The sequence below is a fragment of the Bombus fervidus genome, chromosome 8, assembly GCF_041682495.2.
Source record: "Bombus fervidus isolate BK054 chromosome 8, iyBomFerv1, whole genome shotgun sequence".
Classification (NCBI taxonomy): Eukaryota; Metazoa; Arthropoda; class Insecta; order Hymenoptera; family Apidae; genus Bombus; species Bombus fervidus.
Window position 1 is genome coordinate 3,048,839 of NC_091524.1, and position 15,816 is coordinate 3,064,654.

Genomic DNA, 15,816 nt, shown 5'->3' on the forward strand with positions numbered 1-15,816 from the left:
TTCATTTTAATTTTTGTGTATTCAACAAAAATTTAAAATCCTATGCAAAATAAACTATAGTATTACTATAGTATACAATGTGATTAATAATTTGACAAATCTTTGAAAATTATTAATGTAATATGTAATGCATTAAAAAGCATTGCAGTGTCAATCTATATTGACTTTATTATCGATGCTTAAAATGTTGTAGGTTCGTTTTCATAAAAATTTCATTCAGAATTCGAAATCTACACATTACACTGCGCTCTCTATACTGATCTGTACTATACTGTAGTAAGTATATAGTATGTTAACAAGTAAAATTCAAGAGTTTGATTTCTATGAACGGTATATTTTAGCGTGGTGCCTGACGTCTATTTTAGTACTCTAGCAAGATGGCTAAAATGCAGGGTCTTACATGGCAAACTTTTAAAAAGAATTCGATGGTATGTAAAAGATTATGGCCGAAGAATCATATGGCAAGGAAATATTATTATTTATTTCTCTTTAGTTAGCTCCGCTGTTTTTTTGTATCGGATTCGGAGCATTGTTCTCATCGGGTTATTTATTACGTCTGGCTTTTCGGAGCCCTGATGTTACTTGGAATTCTAGAAGAAATCCTGAGCCATGGAACGAATATAAAGACAAAGAATATAAGGTATGTTATATTAATAATAATGAAAATAATAAAAATGATATGTAACTAATAAAATAAATGATATTTAAATCCCATTGTGTCAAGTCAACCATATATAATATTGGCTGACAGTTATTTTAAACGATTAATTACGATCTAAAACTTGCGTAATTACTAAATTTCTTAATTTTTATTTTCAGTTCATGTCGATTCAAGATAGGTCTAAGTACTATGCTTCACCTCCAGAGTACTAAAAAGCATGTTCTTTGCTAAATTAGTGCTAATTAGAAAAAGTTAAATGAAATTGAATTAATTTGTAATATATATATGTATGTAGACGATTCTCAATTATGATAGTTATTATTACTATACTGTAAGTGATAATTAACAACACTATCAAATTATAAATACATTGTATACATAAAATTTAAATGATAAATAATATTTAAATATGAAATAAACATTTATATATACATATATTATTTCCTATGACAATCTTAATAATCGTTGGATTTGTCAAGAAGTATATATTTTAAATAACTATAAAGTATAACGTTTTTTAGTATGTATTAAATTATGCAAATAATGATCTGAATAAGGTTATGGCACTTAATCAATGGTTAGGAATAGTACAGCCATGCAAATAGTCATGATCGATATGTTTGAAATATTTTGTGATAATGTAACAGAACATTTTTATCGATTATATACATATTTGTGTTAAATTACTGAACGTATCGCAAGAGAGCGCTACGTCGATACCGAGCTAGCTATCATTCTTTTCTTCGTTAATAATAATTAAATTCGTCGAACCGCTTGAATAATTATATGCCTTGAATTCGCATATAAGTATACATGTACACACACATGTATATGTATATATATATATATATACATAAAGTATTATTTAAGCTGCAAGGTTTCCGAATTTGGAGAACAAATTCCTCGTATCTGAGATAATACATGTGTCTCACGTGAGAATGACATGGCTTATTTAAGAGCGCGCAAAAAACGTATTCACGTAGTACTACTTATATTCTAAGAAGAACGTAATACGCTTGTACCAATTAGTATAGGTAAGGCTTAATACTTTTCATAAATGCATTCCATAATACTTAATTAAAATATAATTGTTTCTAATAATAATAAATATTTCTTTTATTAACATATTCTACATTTATCGTTTATTTTATGATTTATACATGCAATTCAGTGTGTAAATTGTAAAATTTTTTAAAGATATAAATTGAAATTTATTCATTTGATTTAGATAATAGGAAATATTTAACAGTTGTGTAAAAAGTTTATACATGAAAATATGGATACAACTTGGGAGGATTTTTATGCTAAACACCCACCACCTCAAGACTTTAATCAAAACGAAATATTATTAAAAGCATTTGTAGAACGACAATTGAAGAGAAATAATAAAGTCGTGTTAGTAACAGTGAGTGTTTGCTTTTCTATCATTATATATTGTATAGGTATTGTTATTTGAAATTAGTACGCATCAATTTTATAGAGCGGGGGTACAACAATACCTTTAGAACACAATACGGTAAGATTCGTTGACAATTTTAGCGCAGGGACAAGAGGATCTGCGTCTACGGAATATTTTCTAGAAAATGGATATGCTGTAATTTTTATGCATAGGTACTTATACCAATACATACTTAAAAACATATTATACACTTATATACTTTATTACTTATTTATATGTAATTTACCTATTTGTAGGGCTAATTCTCTGGAACCTTTTTCAAGACATTTAAAGAGTCAGAAATTTTTGGATATGTTAGAGATCAATGAACAAAGTGGAGAAAGCACGATCACAGGTATATATATTTCTTCTAGACTGTCAAAAAAAATTGTATAACAATGCATATAAATGCTCATAATATGGTTGTTTTCAGTCTTACCACAATATAGAGAAAACGTGATAAAAGTATTACACAAGTACAAAGAAACTTTGAATCAAGATAAATTATTGCAACTCACTTTCACTACGCTTTCTGAATATCTTTGGCTTCTTCGATCTGCCTGTCAAGCATTAGCTTGTCTTAAAAATAAAGCAATTTTGTATCTTGCAGCTGCAGTTTCAGATTTCTATATCCCATCCAATGAAATGGTATACAAGTTTAAAATCTTCTATTAATTTTCTATACTCATGCACGCATACACATGCACATAAATGATTTTTAAATTTCCAGTCCCTTCACAAAATTTCTTCTAGCGGACCGCCAACACTATCTCTACAGTTAGTGCCAAAAATATTAGCTCCTCTTGTAAGTTTGTGGGTTCCAGAGGCTTTTGTAATATCTTTTAAATTAGAAACTGATCAAAGTCTTCTAATTTCAAAAGCGAGAAATGCACTAAATAAGTACAAACACAATGTAAGTAATAACAGTGAAATAAGTAGTATAGTAAAAAGCGAATAAATTGATCTTTTTGTACATATTGCAATTTTTTTTTTCTAGTTAGTTATAGGGAACATGTTGCATACTCGAAAACAAGAAGTTACGATTGTCAGTCAAGAGAATAATTATGTTATTTCTCTTACTAACGAGCAATTAAATAAAGGTGAAGAAATTGAACAATCGATTGTCAGTATTCTCATTGATAAACACAGAACTTTTATACAATCTACTAAACAAAGTAATTAATGTGTACCTTGTCTATATATATTCAATTAATAAAACGCATTTTAACGTAAACAATACTGAATAAATATTACTCAATTCTATTTTCTTTTATTATTGATAACTAATGATTAACAGTTCATTATTAAATTGGTAAGTGTTGTTATTTTAGTGAAATTTTAAAAGATGAATAAAAAGTATTAACTCTTATTTTTTGTATAATATTATTTACATCTTAAAATAAATATAGTCTTACGTGAAGCATGCATTCTTCCATACACACACTTATTTAATTTTTTGTGGCTGAACAATGTACATATGTATTCGTTCAGCGTAAATCACTAATGTGAACGAAAACAATTTCAAATGACTATCGTTACAACATGTTTTACAGAGGGCTTAATTTCGAATCGTCTTAAACCATACATTTATGGATTGACGTAAATCTATTTGGATAGTTACTTTGTTATAAAATATAAATAACAGTACTTACTGTACGATTCAGGACTAAATTAAATGTAATAGGATATCAATTTTTAAGACTTGTTATATACATATTAATTTTATCAATTAATTGCCTGTCTGTAGTTTCGCACTGACCTAGTAAATAAGTTAACGCATTAACATCTTTTTGTTCTATCGCCGTTTGAACGGCCTCGTTCATCATTCTATAAGAATATATTATTTCATTATACTGTTCGAGGTCGTATAATAAATAATTTACGTGAGTTTACCTACTTTAATTTAACCAAGTATTTTACTTTCAATTCGTCCCTTACTTTAGGTAAATATTTTTTCGCTTCCCTTTCTTCATTATATTTTAAACATTGGTCTATAAAAGGCTAGAATAAATGGGAAAATATATATTTAGTAACAAAGTATTTTTAAATAAAAATTGTATATCGATATGAATAAGTAAATTCTATTTAATACTTTAAGATATTGGTTACCTCATAACCAATAGGGGATTTTTTACTTTTGGAGAATTTTTCCAATTCGTTCCATACGCCCTGCTCGGCCAAACATTGTATTCGTAACCACCAATATCTAAAGAAGATAAAGAAATTTTTCACTCTTCATACATCGATAGTAATATAAAAGAAAATATCTTTAAAAAATATAGATTGTACCTTCGATCCGATATTTTATACTCTGATCTTAATTTATCAGCTAATTTGTATTCATTGCGCAATAGTAATACTTTTACAGTATCTTGAAGTGGTTTCCCTACAATCGGTTTCTTTAATACATCTTCCATAGATCTTTGATAGCGTAATAATTTTATTTGTTCTTCTGTCAAAGCTGCATTAGTATCGTTACGAGCTAACTTGAAATTCTCCTGTGCAGATTGTAATAATGCTTCTCTTGACATCGTATTCTAAAATGTATCATAAATTCTGATGTGAAGTAATGAAATATGTAGATATATATAATATTATAATTATATTGATTTTTGCAAACCTTTCGCTGATAACTCTCGGTAATGAACCATATCGCTTGAGAATGAAAATCATCATATTGATTATAAATATCGCGAAGTGTTTCTCGATTATGATTTTGACAGTATTTGATGTATAAAGCCATAGCTAAAGGACAGTGCATTATGGACATCTATAGGGAATGAGCCCAATGAGAAATATATTAAGAATCGAATTTCTATCTCTATTGGACCGATTGATAATAAAATGTTACCTGAAAATCACCGAGTGGCATGTTCTCCCTGAGATGAAGTATTACGGTATAAACCAAATCGGTATTTCCGCTTTCAACGGCTTTACGTAAAGCGGCTCTTTCTTCACCAAGCGTTAATAAAAGTGGCACTTGTTGATGTGCACGTGGTTCGTAATCAATCAGCTAGAAACAATATATAAGAGTGTAACATATGATAATATATGAGACGAAACAGAGAACTGTTTAACAGTTAGTTGTTTAATAATAACGATCTACTTTAATTGCTAGCTGTTTTCGGCCGCAGTCGGCTGCTCTTCTTGCAATTTCGCTATAAGAAACACCAGGCGCGTAGCCTAATTTATCAGCTATTTCTTCTGCTATTTGTTCCTTATCTAATTGCGTCTGTTTTACCTATTACAAGAAAATTTATTCGTATAGATATAGTAGACGATCGAGCAAGTGAAACTAGACAACAAATGTTACTTTATAGCAAGCCCAATGAGCTAATATTCGACTTTCTCCATCGATCTCTGGTAACTGAAGATGCCGTGCAATTTGTATACTTAAATAGTAATGTCTTCTTGCAACGAGTCTATCCAATAACACTTGACTCGTGAGAATAGTGAACCTGTCATCATTAAGGCGTTGTCTTACATTATTGAAGGCGATAAAATTAAAAGAAAGATATTAAATGAAAGGATACTGTGTATATGTTAGTGGAATTCCAATTGCAGGGTGCCTCACTGCATTTAGAACTCTTAAAGTTCGACACATGTTGACGTAATACTCAGGATTAATTGTTTTACTAAATCCTTTCCCAAATTTAGCAGCCTAGAAGTATTGATACAAGGAATATACATTCATAAATACGTACATATTTATATTGTAGAAGTAAAAATAGAAAGAAGAAGAACAAGAAGAAGAACAATAACAAATAACAGTTAAAGATTTTACCCTCATTAAAAGCTTTTGTGTTTCAAAATCAAATTCATGGCCAGCTCCATCGATGCAAGCTTTTATTGCAGCATCTAATTTATCTTTGACTAAATCCATGTAACTATCAGCTTTGTGACTCCTTTTTTGAAACTGTTTAGAAGCTTCCAATAAATAAGACGCAGGATCGGTTGAATTAATTCGAAATATTTTTTGAACGACATTCGGTACTTTTTGTATCATTTCATGAGAAGAACCAGATAATACACGTACACCATCAATCTCTGTAATAAGATGTACCGGTCCATCGTACGTGTATATTATGGTTTCGGCTGTTCGTCCGATTACCATTACAGTACTATTCCAACTACATATTACAGCTTCTGTTCCACACCTATAAATTCTTGTATGAATATCATTGAGTCGTTTTATCATGATATTATATAAAAAATAATGTAAACATGTTAACCATGCTATGTTTTCTAAGGGCTCTTTCATATTTGTATAATGTTCACAATATTTTTCATTGAAATCTATAGTACCCATATACAAATGCCCAGTATCCGTATAAAGAGCGATATGACGATTGTTTCCAGACACTGCCATAGCGACTATAGTGAACACTTTATTGTGTCTGGTAAAAAGGTTGTCCTAAAAATATAAAATTGTTTGAAATATTAAAAACGTATTTCTCTTTGTCTCTCAACATTCAAAGTTTTTATATTATACAAATGGTATATGAGTTGCAGTTTGATGAGACTGATGTATTACAAATATTCCATCTCTGTTCGATAATATCACACGCGTTTCTCTATCGCAATGAACTAAACACCAGCATTCAATTTGCCCACCATATCCTGAAGGGTAAAGAAACATTAATATTACAGACCAGTTTATTAGATTAATCAGTAATGTAAGAAAATATATTTTATCTACTTACTAGGAATTTCAGATATTTGCCTAACTTTTGGTTCAACTATATTATTCACCAGAAATATACGATTAGTAGATGTTAGAACTGCAATACCAGTTCCACTGTAACTGACAAAAAATTTTGCTTCTACAACCTTAGTATCTTTCACTTCCTGGTACAAAGAAATATCAACACAATCAGAATATTTTAGAGAAATAATCTCTACATATTTTAATTAGCTACAAATTATAGGTATAAATCTAGATATAAATATCATACGTTTCCCATACTAAAAGCATGTTGATATGTACCAAACATATCATATATATGAACCATGCCATCATCTTCTACACATAGTAATTCTTCTTGTTGAGACCAGCCCAAAAGAATTAGTTGCCCTCCACTCCACTAAAAGAAATAACAATCATAATCATGATATGGTAAAAAAGTTAAATTTATAATAGAAAATAGCTTTTGAAACTTTTACTTGCAACTTGGCTGTTAGTTTTCCTGAAGATGTGTATAAATATATCGTAGGCTTATTTGCTCCTTGAACTTTCACCAATTTCTTAGAATTTCTGGTGACTGCGATAGAACCTCCATAAGGAGCTGCCACTAATACGTTATTACTTGATACTTCGTCTTGGAAAGATAATGGATACAATTCAAATTTTCTAAAAAATAATTATTTTTCGTGAATAATGGAGTTGTTTTCTTTCTTCCTCTGTTTCTTGTCTAAACAGTACCATTTCGGTACCATAACCTTAAACTGTTATATTACCTAAAATAGATGTCTCGACCCAAAGGAAACCAATCGGCGGTTAACATTGCTAACATTTTTATAAACAACCAAAACTCAATCCTTATTCTAATCGCTTTAATTCGTGGATTTTATTCTAATAGTAAAGAATAACATAGGTACAAATACGTAAAATTATAACCGCGTCCACGGTCATATACATAATATATAATAATACACAGGTCTGACAATAACACTTGTTCAATTTTTGGTGGGAGTTGTGGAATATGTCATCATTTTGATGTATATTAGTTCTCTTATTAGCCGCATGGCGCTACCACAAAATTCCTAACGCACATGTGCGTCTGGCGCCCAATACGCTGTTCCGTGATGAACAACAGAAGCTATCACTAGGCAGCTACACATTTGAAAAAAGATAGGTAGAGAGTAAACAAAACCGCTTAGGTATACGATAATGATTGTGATTTCGAGAAAAATTTATAATGAAGGTGCCTTGTATTAAATGCAATTAGAGGTGCTTATAGTTTTCATTTTTATGTACATATTATTAAATTTCATAATTTTATATGATAACTATAATATGTACAAGTGAAAATATGTATAATATCTATAAGAGAAAAAATTATGAAAAAAATAATTGAGTGAAAAATATTATTTATACCATGTTAGCTATTTTCATATTGCGTGCAAAATATTTTTTATAGCATAATAATTAAAAGAAATATTTAGATAAAATCAACTGTAACTAACATAATTATAAGTTTTTAATAGACTAGATTGAACGTAGATTCACATAAAGTGATGCGCTATGCGCAAGAGATACATCTATATAGGAAAAACTATTTTGTCACACCTTATATAGATATGTATATTTTATTTTAATATTTTTCCTGTACTGAGTGGTCTGAATTTGTAATAAAAAAGAAGATTCTAAATATGAAACATTTTTTTCAAGACCATCGTTTTGTGTACTTTTTCCTATGTAATTTTCCTTCAAAATGCCTGTAATTGTTATGTTCAGATAAATAATTAAGGAATGGTTTGACACTAAGATATTAACCTTATTTTTATTATTAAGAAAGCTATTTCTTATTAATTAAAAGTTATTCTTCTCTCTAGGAACTGATTATCAGTAATGTCGATAGACATGGACGACGGTCGAAAGTAATCGAAAAAATTCTCTCATTAATAATGGTTATCGGCAACAAAACAAAATTCTGTCATCGATCATGATTATTGATAATGAAAAAAATGTTGATTCCTTATAATGGTTATTTGTGAGTTGACCACTTAAAAATGAATATTTCTGAATCATTGAATTTTTCGAAAAATTTCTTGAAGACTTAGTGATCATTGTTTCTTATGTAAAAAATATCATCTTTTTATCAATGAATTTTTCATACAAATTTTAGAAATACTTATTATATTTGGCAATAGAAGCACATAGATCCAGCGATTATTTGGGAAAATAAAATCGAAGTTATTCGAAGAGCAGTGATAAGGGTCAATAATGGTCGAGATAATAACAGTAAACTCGTAATTCTATTTGAGAAATGTACTAATTGTTGGGTTGAAAAAAAAAAAAATGAAATAATGAAAGGCATGTAAGTGCTATACTGAAAAAAAGAAAATGAGGTAGAGAAAAGCATGTAAGTACTTATGTATCGAAACAATTTAGGTGGCAAAATCGGAAATACCGAACGAATGTAGTGGCAGTGAAAGGTTGTCCGATAAAACATTCCTATATCCATTCGATTACATCTCATGTTCTTTTCCCAAACTGTCCGTGCTGTATATGTATATATATGTATATACATGTATGTACAGAGGCGTGTTTCGTATGTCGTATACCGTTCATTCGACTCTTTACCGTTTCCCCTACCTGGGAGAATCGGTCGCGTCGTACGTTGAGCTGGTATCTCGAGCGTAGGTAACCCCGTTACGTTCCTGTCTGCGAATTTACCGTCGAGAAGGACAGCAAAAGGCGCGTGTTACTCTCCCGTCTTCCCCTTCTTCTTTTGCCTCGATCGCAATTTTTCATCATTACAGTTAACGTATCGTACAATTCTAGTCTTCTGATAATTTCTTTTGAAAGTTCGGTTTTCAAATCAGGGTTCGAAGCGGTCGAACCTACCGCTTCTTTTATTCGCCTCTTCATTAGGACCAAGAAAATTCGAGGCAAGTAAAGTCAAGACAAGTCGAGTCGGGTCAGATCGGATCACATCGGATCGGATCGTCCGATCGAGAAAGCTCGAATCACGAGAAACTTGTTGCCAGAACAGACGAAGGATTCTTGTGTTTCGGACAAACAAACAAGAGTTAACTTAACAAACTGAGTTGAAAGTGTCTAGAAGAAACCCGGCCAATTAGGCGGCCGTGGTTAAATGGTTAAGCGATGAAGCGAGATTTTTAGTGATTGGATCGAGTGTTTCGATTACACCGATCGACATTCAGTTTGATCGACTGGTGATGTCCCATTGGAATAAGCTACAGTAGATGTGGTGTGAAACAGCGAATATGAGAAGAACGTAAGTTGTTGCCTTTTTCACTTTTCCACGCGCTATTCTCTTTTCAACGATTTTATAATTTTATCGCGATACGGTAACCGATATATTAAAGATTTGCGATAAATCTACAGAGACGAGATCGGTAGAGCGGTGTATATTGTCTCACGATACGGAAAATGATGTATTCGAGAAAGAAAATCAAGTGGTTTTTCAAGTGGAAACGAACATATTAATCTAGTCAGCACAAAGAACTATGTCGCGTACCAATCTAGTCAGATCACATAGTTACAACAGAGAATCTGACGCATAAAATTCCTTCGAGGTCGCGCGCGCCTTCTCCATTCGTTTCATCTTTAAACCTGTTCTTCTCTGCGCGTAATCGCGCGCGATGCGGTCGACGTGGTAACTTTGATTTATACTACGCGTGTTGCTATTTTGTTGATCTAAATCTGAATTCGAAACCGAAGCCGAACCCAAGTCGAAGATGAAATATATAAAAGTGGAGATTGGTTTTCATAGCTTTTCATGCGAGTTTCATATCGAACTTTACGTATTTCTAGCAAAGTAGCAATGTGAATGAACAATTCAAGTTTGGCCGAGAGCGGAGAATAAAATCACCGTTATACATAGGCATACCGTGTTCGAGCGAAGCCGCTGTTGCCTCTGCTACTGTCTCGTCTTTTACATTCTCTCTCTCCTGTCCTCGTATTTCGTTACATTCGTTTTTCTTCTTCTTTTTTCCTGTCAGTGAATTAAAGAAACTAGGAATGCTAACAGAATAGAAAGACAAGAATAAGATTAAGTAAATAATGTGACCGATCGTTTTTAGGTGGTATTTACCGATACTTATTTGTTCACTTTGGAACGTTGTTCCGACTAGAGAAGCGGAATGGATACCGTGCGTGGAGTTAAAACGGGAATTACATGTCCCGTGCAAATGTACCATCTCGACGGAATACAGCCGGTCGATCGAGATGAACTGCGATCGAGTGGTGTTTACGCGAAACACGATGGATAGTCTAAAAGGGGAACCGATTGTTTCCATTAGTCAGAGAAATAGCGGATATAATGCTCTACCGGAGGACTTGCTCAATTCTGACTTGAACCTGAAAAAATTAGATCTGTCGGGCAATTCGATTCACAGATTGATGGATCGCTTGCTCCGTGTACAAACTCGATTGGAGGAACTAAAGCTTGCCGATAATCTATTGGGCGATAACCTAAATCCGATATTCTCGAGTAATGAGTTTCACGGTATGAAACAACTGAAACTACTCGATCTGAGCAGAAACGGACTTCGAAGTTTAGAAGAAGGCATCTTTAAAGGATGCGAAAGCCTCGAACAGCTTTACTTGGACGGTAACAATTTGACAACGGTACCAACGATGTCTTTGAAGGGGCTTGAATCGATCAGAGTGCTTTCGCTATCCGACAATAATATCGGTACGCAAAGAAGGACGAGAAAAAGAACGAAAGTAGAGTAACTCGTCTATTTGCTTATTCGACGAATAATACCGATAACGACAATGATTCCTCTTTCTTTGGTTTTTCTTTTCAGAATCCCTTCCACGAGCCGCTTTCTCGATATTAGGTGACTCGCTATTGCGATTAGATCTCAGTGAAAACGAATTGTCCCATATGGAAGACGATGCACTGTCAGGACTCGAACGATTACTTTTACTAAACCTATCTCGCAACGATCTTAATCGTTTTAACAGCGATGTTTTCAAAGGTACTTGGATATTTGTTTCGTTATACGGTGTTCTAATGAAGGACTATAAGTTCATAATTCATTCATGAGAACGATCGAATGAACGAATAAAACTATAGAATCATGACTGTTTTTAGGGGCTTACAATTTATTGCAGTTGGATTTGTCAACAAATTTTCTGCGAGAATTTCCAAGCGATGCACTGAGACATTTAACGGACTTGAAGTTTCTCAATATGTCGAACAATTTAATCGATGTAAGTAACTACGATCCGCACCACGCTTTTTTTGTTCTTTTCTTTCGAAGGAGAAAAGAAGAAAGAGAACGGTTTTTATTTTTAGGAGATTGATCATCGACATTTATCATCTTTGGGAGAGCTGCAAGTATTGGATCTTAGCCGAAATAACATCGGTCGGCTAGATTTCGGTACGTTTTCCAAGTTGTCCGAATTAACTAGGCTCGACTTAAGCCTGAACGCATTACGCACGGTACGTATCAAGAGTAAAAGATAGAGAGAAAGAGACAGAAAGAGACGAGGTGTTGAGGTAGATAGGGAGAAAAAGTTGAACGCGTTCTTATCTAAATTGAAATAAAATCGAATCTGTTACAGATTGACGAATCATCGTTCAATGGTTTAACCAAATTAAAATGGCTCTCGTTGCAAGACAACAACATCTTACTAGTACCAGCCCTGGCTCTGACTAGATTACCATCTTTAGCTCATCTTCATATGGAATTCAATCGAGTCGCCGCTCTGCCGACCGAGTTGATCCAAGCAACAGCTTCGAATCTCGTAACACTGGCGCTCACTCGAAATTTGGTTCGAGAGATACCCGCTGGTCTGTTCCAGGACTTTGAAAGGTTGATCAGTATTGAATTATCCGGCAATATGCTGTCAAGGATCACACGCGATACGTTCGTTGGATTGGAAGAAACGCTGCTCGAGTTGGATGTATCCTCCAATAGGTTGACCTCGATCGGCGAGCTTCCTCTAAGACGGTTGATCTCTCTTAATCTGTCGGGGAATCGGCTAACGCGAATTTCTCCGGAAACGTTCGATCATTTGAAAAGAATTCGATATTTAAATCTGAGCTCGAATCCGCTTTACGGTGGCTTCCCTCCGGTGTTTCCCTTCTCCGTGCTCGATCTCGACGTTTCGCGTACCGATCTAAGCATCCTGCCGTCGGTTCTGTTTCGCAACCTCGAATCACTCGAGAGGCTATCGATCGCCGGCAATCGATTGGAAAGAATCGAGTCAGGTACGTTCAACCGATTGGTTAATCTTTCGAGGATCGACTTGTCTGAAAATCGCATCGAGCATATCGAGAACGAGGCTTTCGTGGGATTGACCAATCTATACGAACTGAATTTACGAGGTAACAGATTGAGTTCGTTTACCGGAGAACACTTTGACACCGGAACAGGTTTGGAGAGCCTCGATTTGTCTTCGAATCAAATAGATCAATTATCACCGACCGCCTTCGCGATCCACCCAAGATTACGAGAGCTTCGTCTCTCAGATAATCGATTTCTCTACTTTCCCACGGACTACCTGAAACCTCTGCAATTTCTCGAATGGTTGAATTTGTCGGGAAATGAATTGAAGTCCGTCGACGAGTTCGCCTTTTCTCAGCTTGTTCGTCTTCGGTCGCTAAATCTTGCCGCGAATCGGATCGAGTCCGTCAACGAACTAGCTTTTCATAATTCTACGCAGTTGCAGCTAATCGATCTTTCGGGCAACAATATCGAGACGTTAAGCGAGAGGACGATGGAGGGTCTTCTTCGTTTGGAGCATTTGAATCTTCGGGACAATCGTTTAACTTCTCTTCCGGAAACAATATTTGATCCAAGCAGAGTCCGTTCCGTCGAAAGTATCGATTTGTCCGGAAATCGGCTAACCGAGATCCCGATTAGATCGCTACAGCGACAAATTGGGTTCCTTTTTAGATTAAACCTAGCTCGAAACAGAATGGTTGAACTGTTTAGTCAAGAGGTCGCCAGCAACGTGAAGGAACTCGATTTATCGGATAATCCGTTGAGCGAGAACGCCGTCAAAGGAATATTGGGAGAGGCCAAGATTCTCCGATTCCTGAACCTGGCGAATACCGGGATCGAACGTCTGATGGTCAGGCTCGAGACACCGTTCCTTAAGCGGCTTGATCTTTCTAGGAACGGGCTGTCCGACCTCCGGGCAACGACTCTCGAACGCGCTACCATGCTCGAAACGTTAGACCTTTCGGGGAATAAATTCTCCGATTTATCTAGTTTGAACAAAGCATTCCAAACCTTGCCTGCACTCCGGAGATTAGATATATCCGACAATCATGTGAAAACGATCAATGAGACTGATTTCGATGGATTGGCCGGCTTGCGTTTCCTGACGATGACCAATCTGCCGAATTGTACGAGAATCGAGCGAACCGCTTTCAAATCGCTTGGAAAGCTTCGCTCTTTGGCCGCCTACGATTACCCTAAGTTGGGCTATTTCGACGTCCAGGGAGTACTTAAACGAATGAATAATTTGGAAACGCTCGATATTGAGATCAAGGATTCCTCGGTAAGCAACGAACAATTATCGATACGTTCGCACCCTCGACTTAAGGAGGTGATCTTACGAGGAGTCAGGCTCAGAAGCATTCTATCTAGCTCGTTAGTTGGCGTTCGAGGACCCAAGCTGATATTCGGCCTGAAAAATACTTCCGTCGACTCAATACCGGCGGCTCTCTTCTTTCCGGTACCCCGCTCCACCGAATTGGAATTGGACATCTCCGGCAGCAAATTCACCACTCTATCCAGCCAATTCCTTTCGGCGCTTGATGAACGAATCGGTTCCGTCAAGATTAAGGGACTTCGCTATAATCCGATCGATTGCAATTGCGACGCGAGACAACTTTGGAAATGGCTTAAAGCGATCGGCGATGATGATCCTTCAAATCTCGTTCTCTGTTCCACTCCGATCAACTTAGCTGGATCGATTTTGATCAATCTCGCGGAACATCGATTGTCTTGTGACTTGACCTCCGGCGCCTCTGTCGACGAGTTCATCAACGATACCACCGCTACCATCCACGTTCTCGCTTCTTCATCCTCCTCTGATTCTTTTTCCTCTTCCTCCTCCTCTTCCTATTCCAACCCTACCGTCAGATCCACGTTTTCGGAACCCGAGATTATTTGGACTGTAGCACCACCGGTTCAAAACACTGATCGAAATAAGCATTACAATGGCGATCATGCAACTTCTTCGTCAGCCGGTTCTTCCGCCGGTACGGACGATACACTTATCATTGGTATCGTTGGTGGCGTCGTAGCGTTCATAGCTCTGATCGTAGTCGTGATCTGTGTGTGCCGATTTAGGTGGTCTTCTGACCGAATCGATCAAACGCGTTTAGCCGTAGCGGCCGCGACCAGCAGTATTCCTGACGCCTCGATGGTCAGGCCTGCCAGCGCTTACTCCGGCAAGATCAATCATGAACTTTATCTCGGCTCTTACAACGAATCCACGTTAGATCGTGGGAATACCACGATGGCTTCTTCCATTCCAACTATACCTCACCAAATAATGCCTTTGGTTCAACCACCGATGCATCTCATGCATACCCTTTTAACTCCTACTCAAACTCAATCGCAATCACAGTCCCAACTACAACCGCAACAATTTTACGGATATTGCGACGGCTCTTTACCTGTTTACATTGCTTGCTCCACTGATACCAAGTGTGACAGATAACGAAATAATTCACATCATTCCATTGCATACACACGTATACCTCATAGTTTACTCGCTCATGTTCCACTCATTGTCAGTCAGCGTGTCGTCGTGTTTATGTCCATTTAACTTAACTCGTATAAACTCACGCTCGCAAGTAAGTGTATGTACGTATACATACGCTCCGTACATGTGTGCAACCTCATAAATAACACCACCTTACATACAATTTATATATTATATAAATCAACGTATACCTACGTTGATATTCTCTCCCTCTCTTTCTTTTAGCAACGAATTTATATATTTTATATGAATTATACAAGTTATATATTTTAATACATTGTTTTTCACTAT

At 35.3% G+C, this 15,816-nt stretch overlaps 4 protein-coding genes across 7 annotated transcripts; 3 read left to right on the forward strand and 1 right to left on the reverse strand.

Annotated features, from left to right (window-relative positions):
- Positions 1-152: 152 nt before the first annotated feature.
- Positions 153-1,080, forward strand: Nd-mlrq (NADH dehydrogenase (ubiquinone) MLRQ subunit). 2 transcript variants are annotated; one of them, XM_072008032.1, is made up of 4 exons: positions 153-276; positions 342-428; positions 494-640; positions 820-1,080. In XM_072008032.1, the coding sequence occupies exons 2-4, from the start codon at positions 378-380 to the stop codon at positions 871-873; spliced, it is 252 nt and encodes an 83-aa protein (XP_071864133.1). In that variant the 5' UTR covers positions 153-276; positions 342-377; the 3' UTR covers positions 874-1,080. The 2 variants fall into 2 exon arrangements, with proteins under 2 accessions (XP_071864133.1, XP_071864132.1); XM_072008031.1 differs by lacking the exon at positions 153-276 and having other exon boundaries at positions 283-428.
- A 478-nt stretch (positions 1,081-1,558) lies between these two features.
- Ppcs (phosphopantothenoylcysteine synthetase) lies at positions 1,559-3,362 on the forward strand. The gene is made up of 7 exons (XM_072008030.1): positions 1,559-1,695; positions 1,890-2,066; positions 2,142-2,272; positions 2,357-2,454; positions 2,533-2,747; positions 2,830-3,012; positions 3,097-3,362. The coding sequence occupies exons 2-7, from the start codon at positions 1,938-1,940 to the stop codon at positions 3,280-3,282; spliced, it is 942 nt and encodes a 313-aa protein (XP_071864131.1). The 5' UTR covers positions 1,559-1,695; positions 1,890-1,937; the 3' UTR covers positions 3,283-3,362.
- Positions 3,363-3,447: 85 nt separating this feature from the next.
- On the reverse strand, positions 3,448-7,851 carry Vps16a (vacuolar protein sorting 16). Of its 3 annotated transcripts, XM_072008028.1 has the most exons (17): positions 7,557-7,851; positions 7,263-7,449; positions 7,055-7,183; positions 6,803-6,947; positions 6,592-6,719; positions 6,332-6,513; positions 5,884-6,256; positions 5,633-5,760; positions 5,413-5,557; positions 5,206-5,340; positions 4,951-5,112; positions 4,720-4,869; positions 4,389-4,636; positions 4,209-4,305; positions 3,997-4,100; positions 3,752-3,926; positions 3,448-3,672 (listed from the first exon to the last, which is right to left on the reverse strand). In XM_072008028.1, the coding sequence occupies exons 1-16, from the start codon at positions 7,610-7,612 to the stop codon at positions 3,788-3,790; spliced, it is 2,508 nt and encodes an 835-aa protein (XP_071864129.1). In that variant the 5' UTR covers positions 7,613-7,851; the 3' UTR covers positions 3,448-3,672; positions 3,752-3,787. The 3 variants fall into 3 exon arrangements, with proteins under 3 accessions (XP_071864129.1, XP_071864128.1, XP_071864130.1); XM_072008027.1 differs by having other exon boundaries at positions 3,448-3,926; XM_072008029.1 differs by lacking the exon at positions 7,557-7,851 and having other exon boundaries at positions 3,448-3,926; positions 7,087-7,183; positions 7,263-7,405.
- Positions 7,852-8,714: 863 nt separating this feature from the next.
- LOC139989938 (uncharacterized) lies at positions 8,715-15,798 on the forward strand. The gene is made up of 6 exons (XM_072008664.1): positions 8,715-10,063; positions 10,872-11,485; positions 11,601-11,774; positions 11,891-12,009; positions 12,095-12,241; positions 12,364-15,798. The coding sequence occupies exons 1-6, from the start codon at positions 10,032-10,034 to the stop codon at positions 15,478-15,480; spliced, it is 4,203 nt and encodes a 1,400-aa protein (XP_071864765.1). The 5' UTR covers positions 8,715-10,031; the 3' UTR covers positions 15,481-15,798.
- The last annotated feature ends 18 nt before the right edge of the window (positions 15,799-15,816 follow it).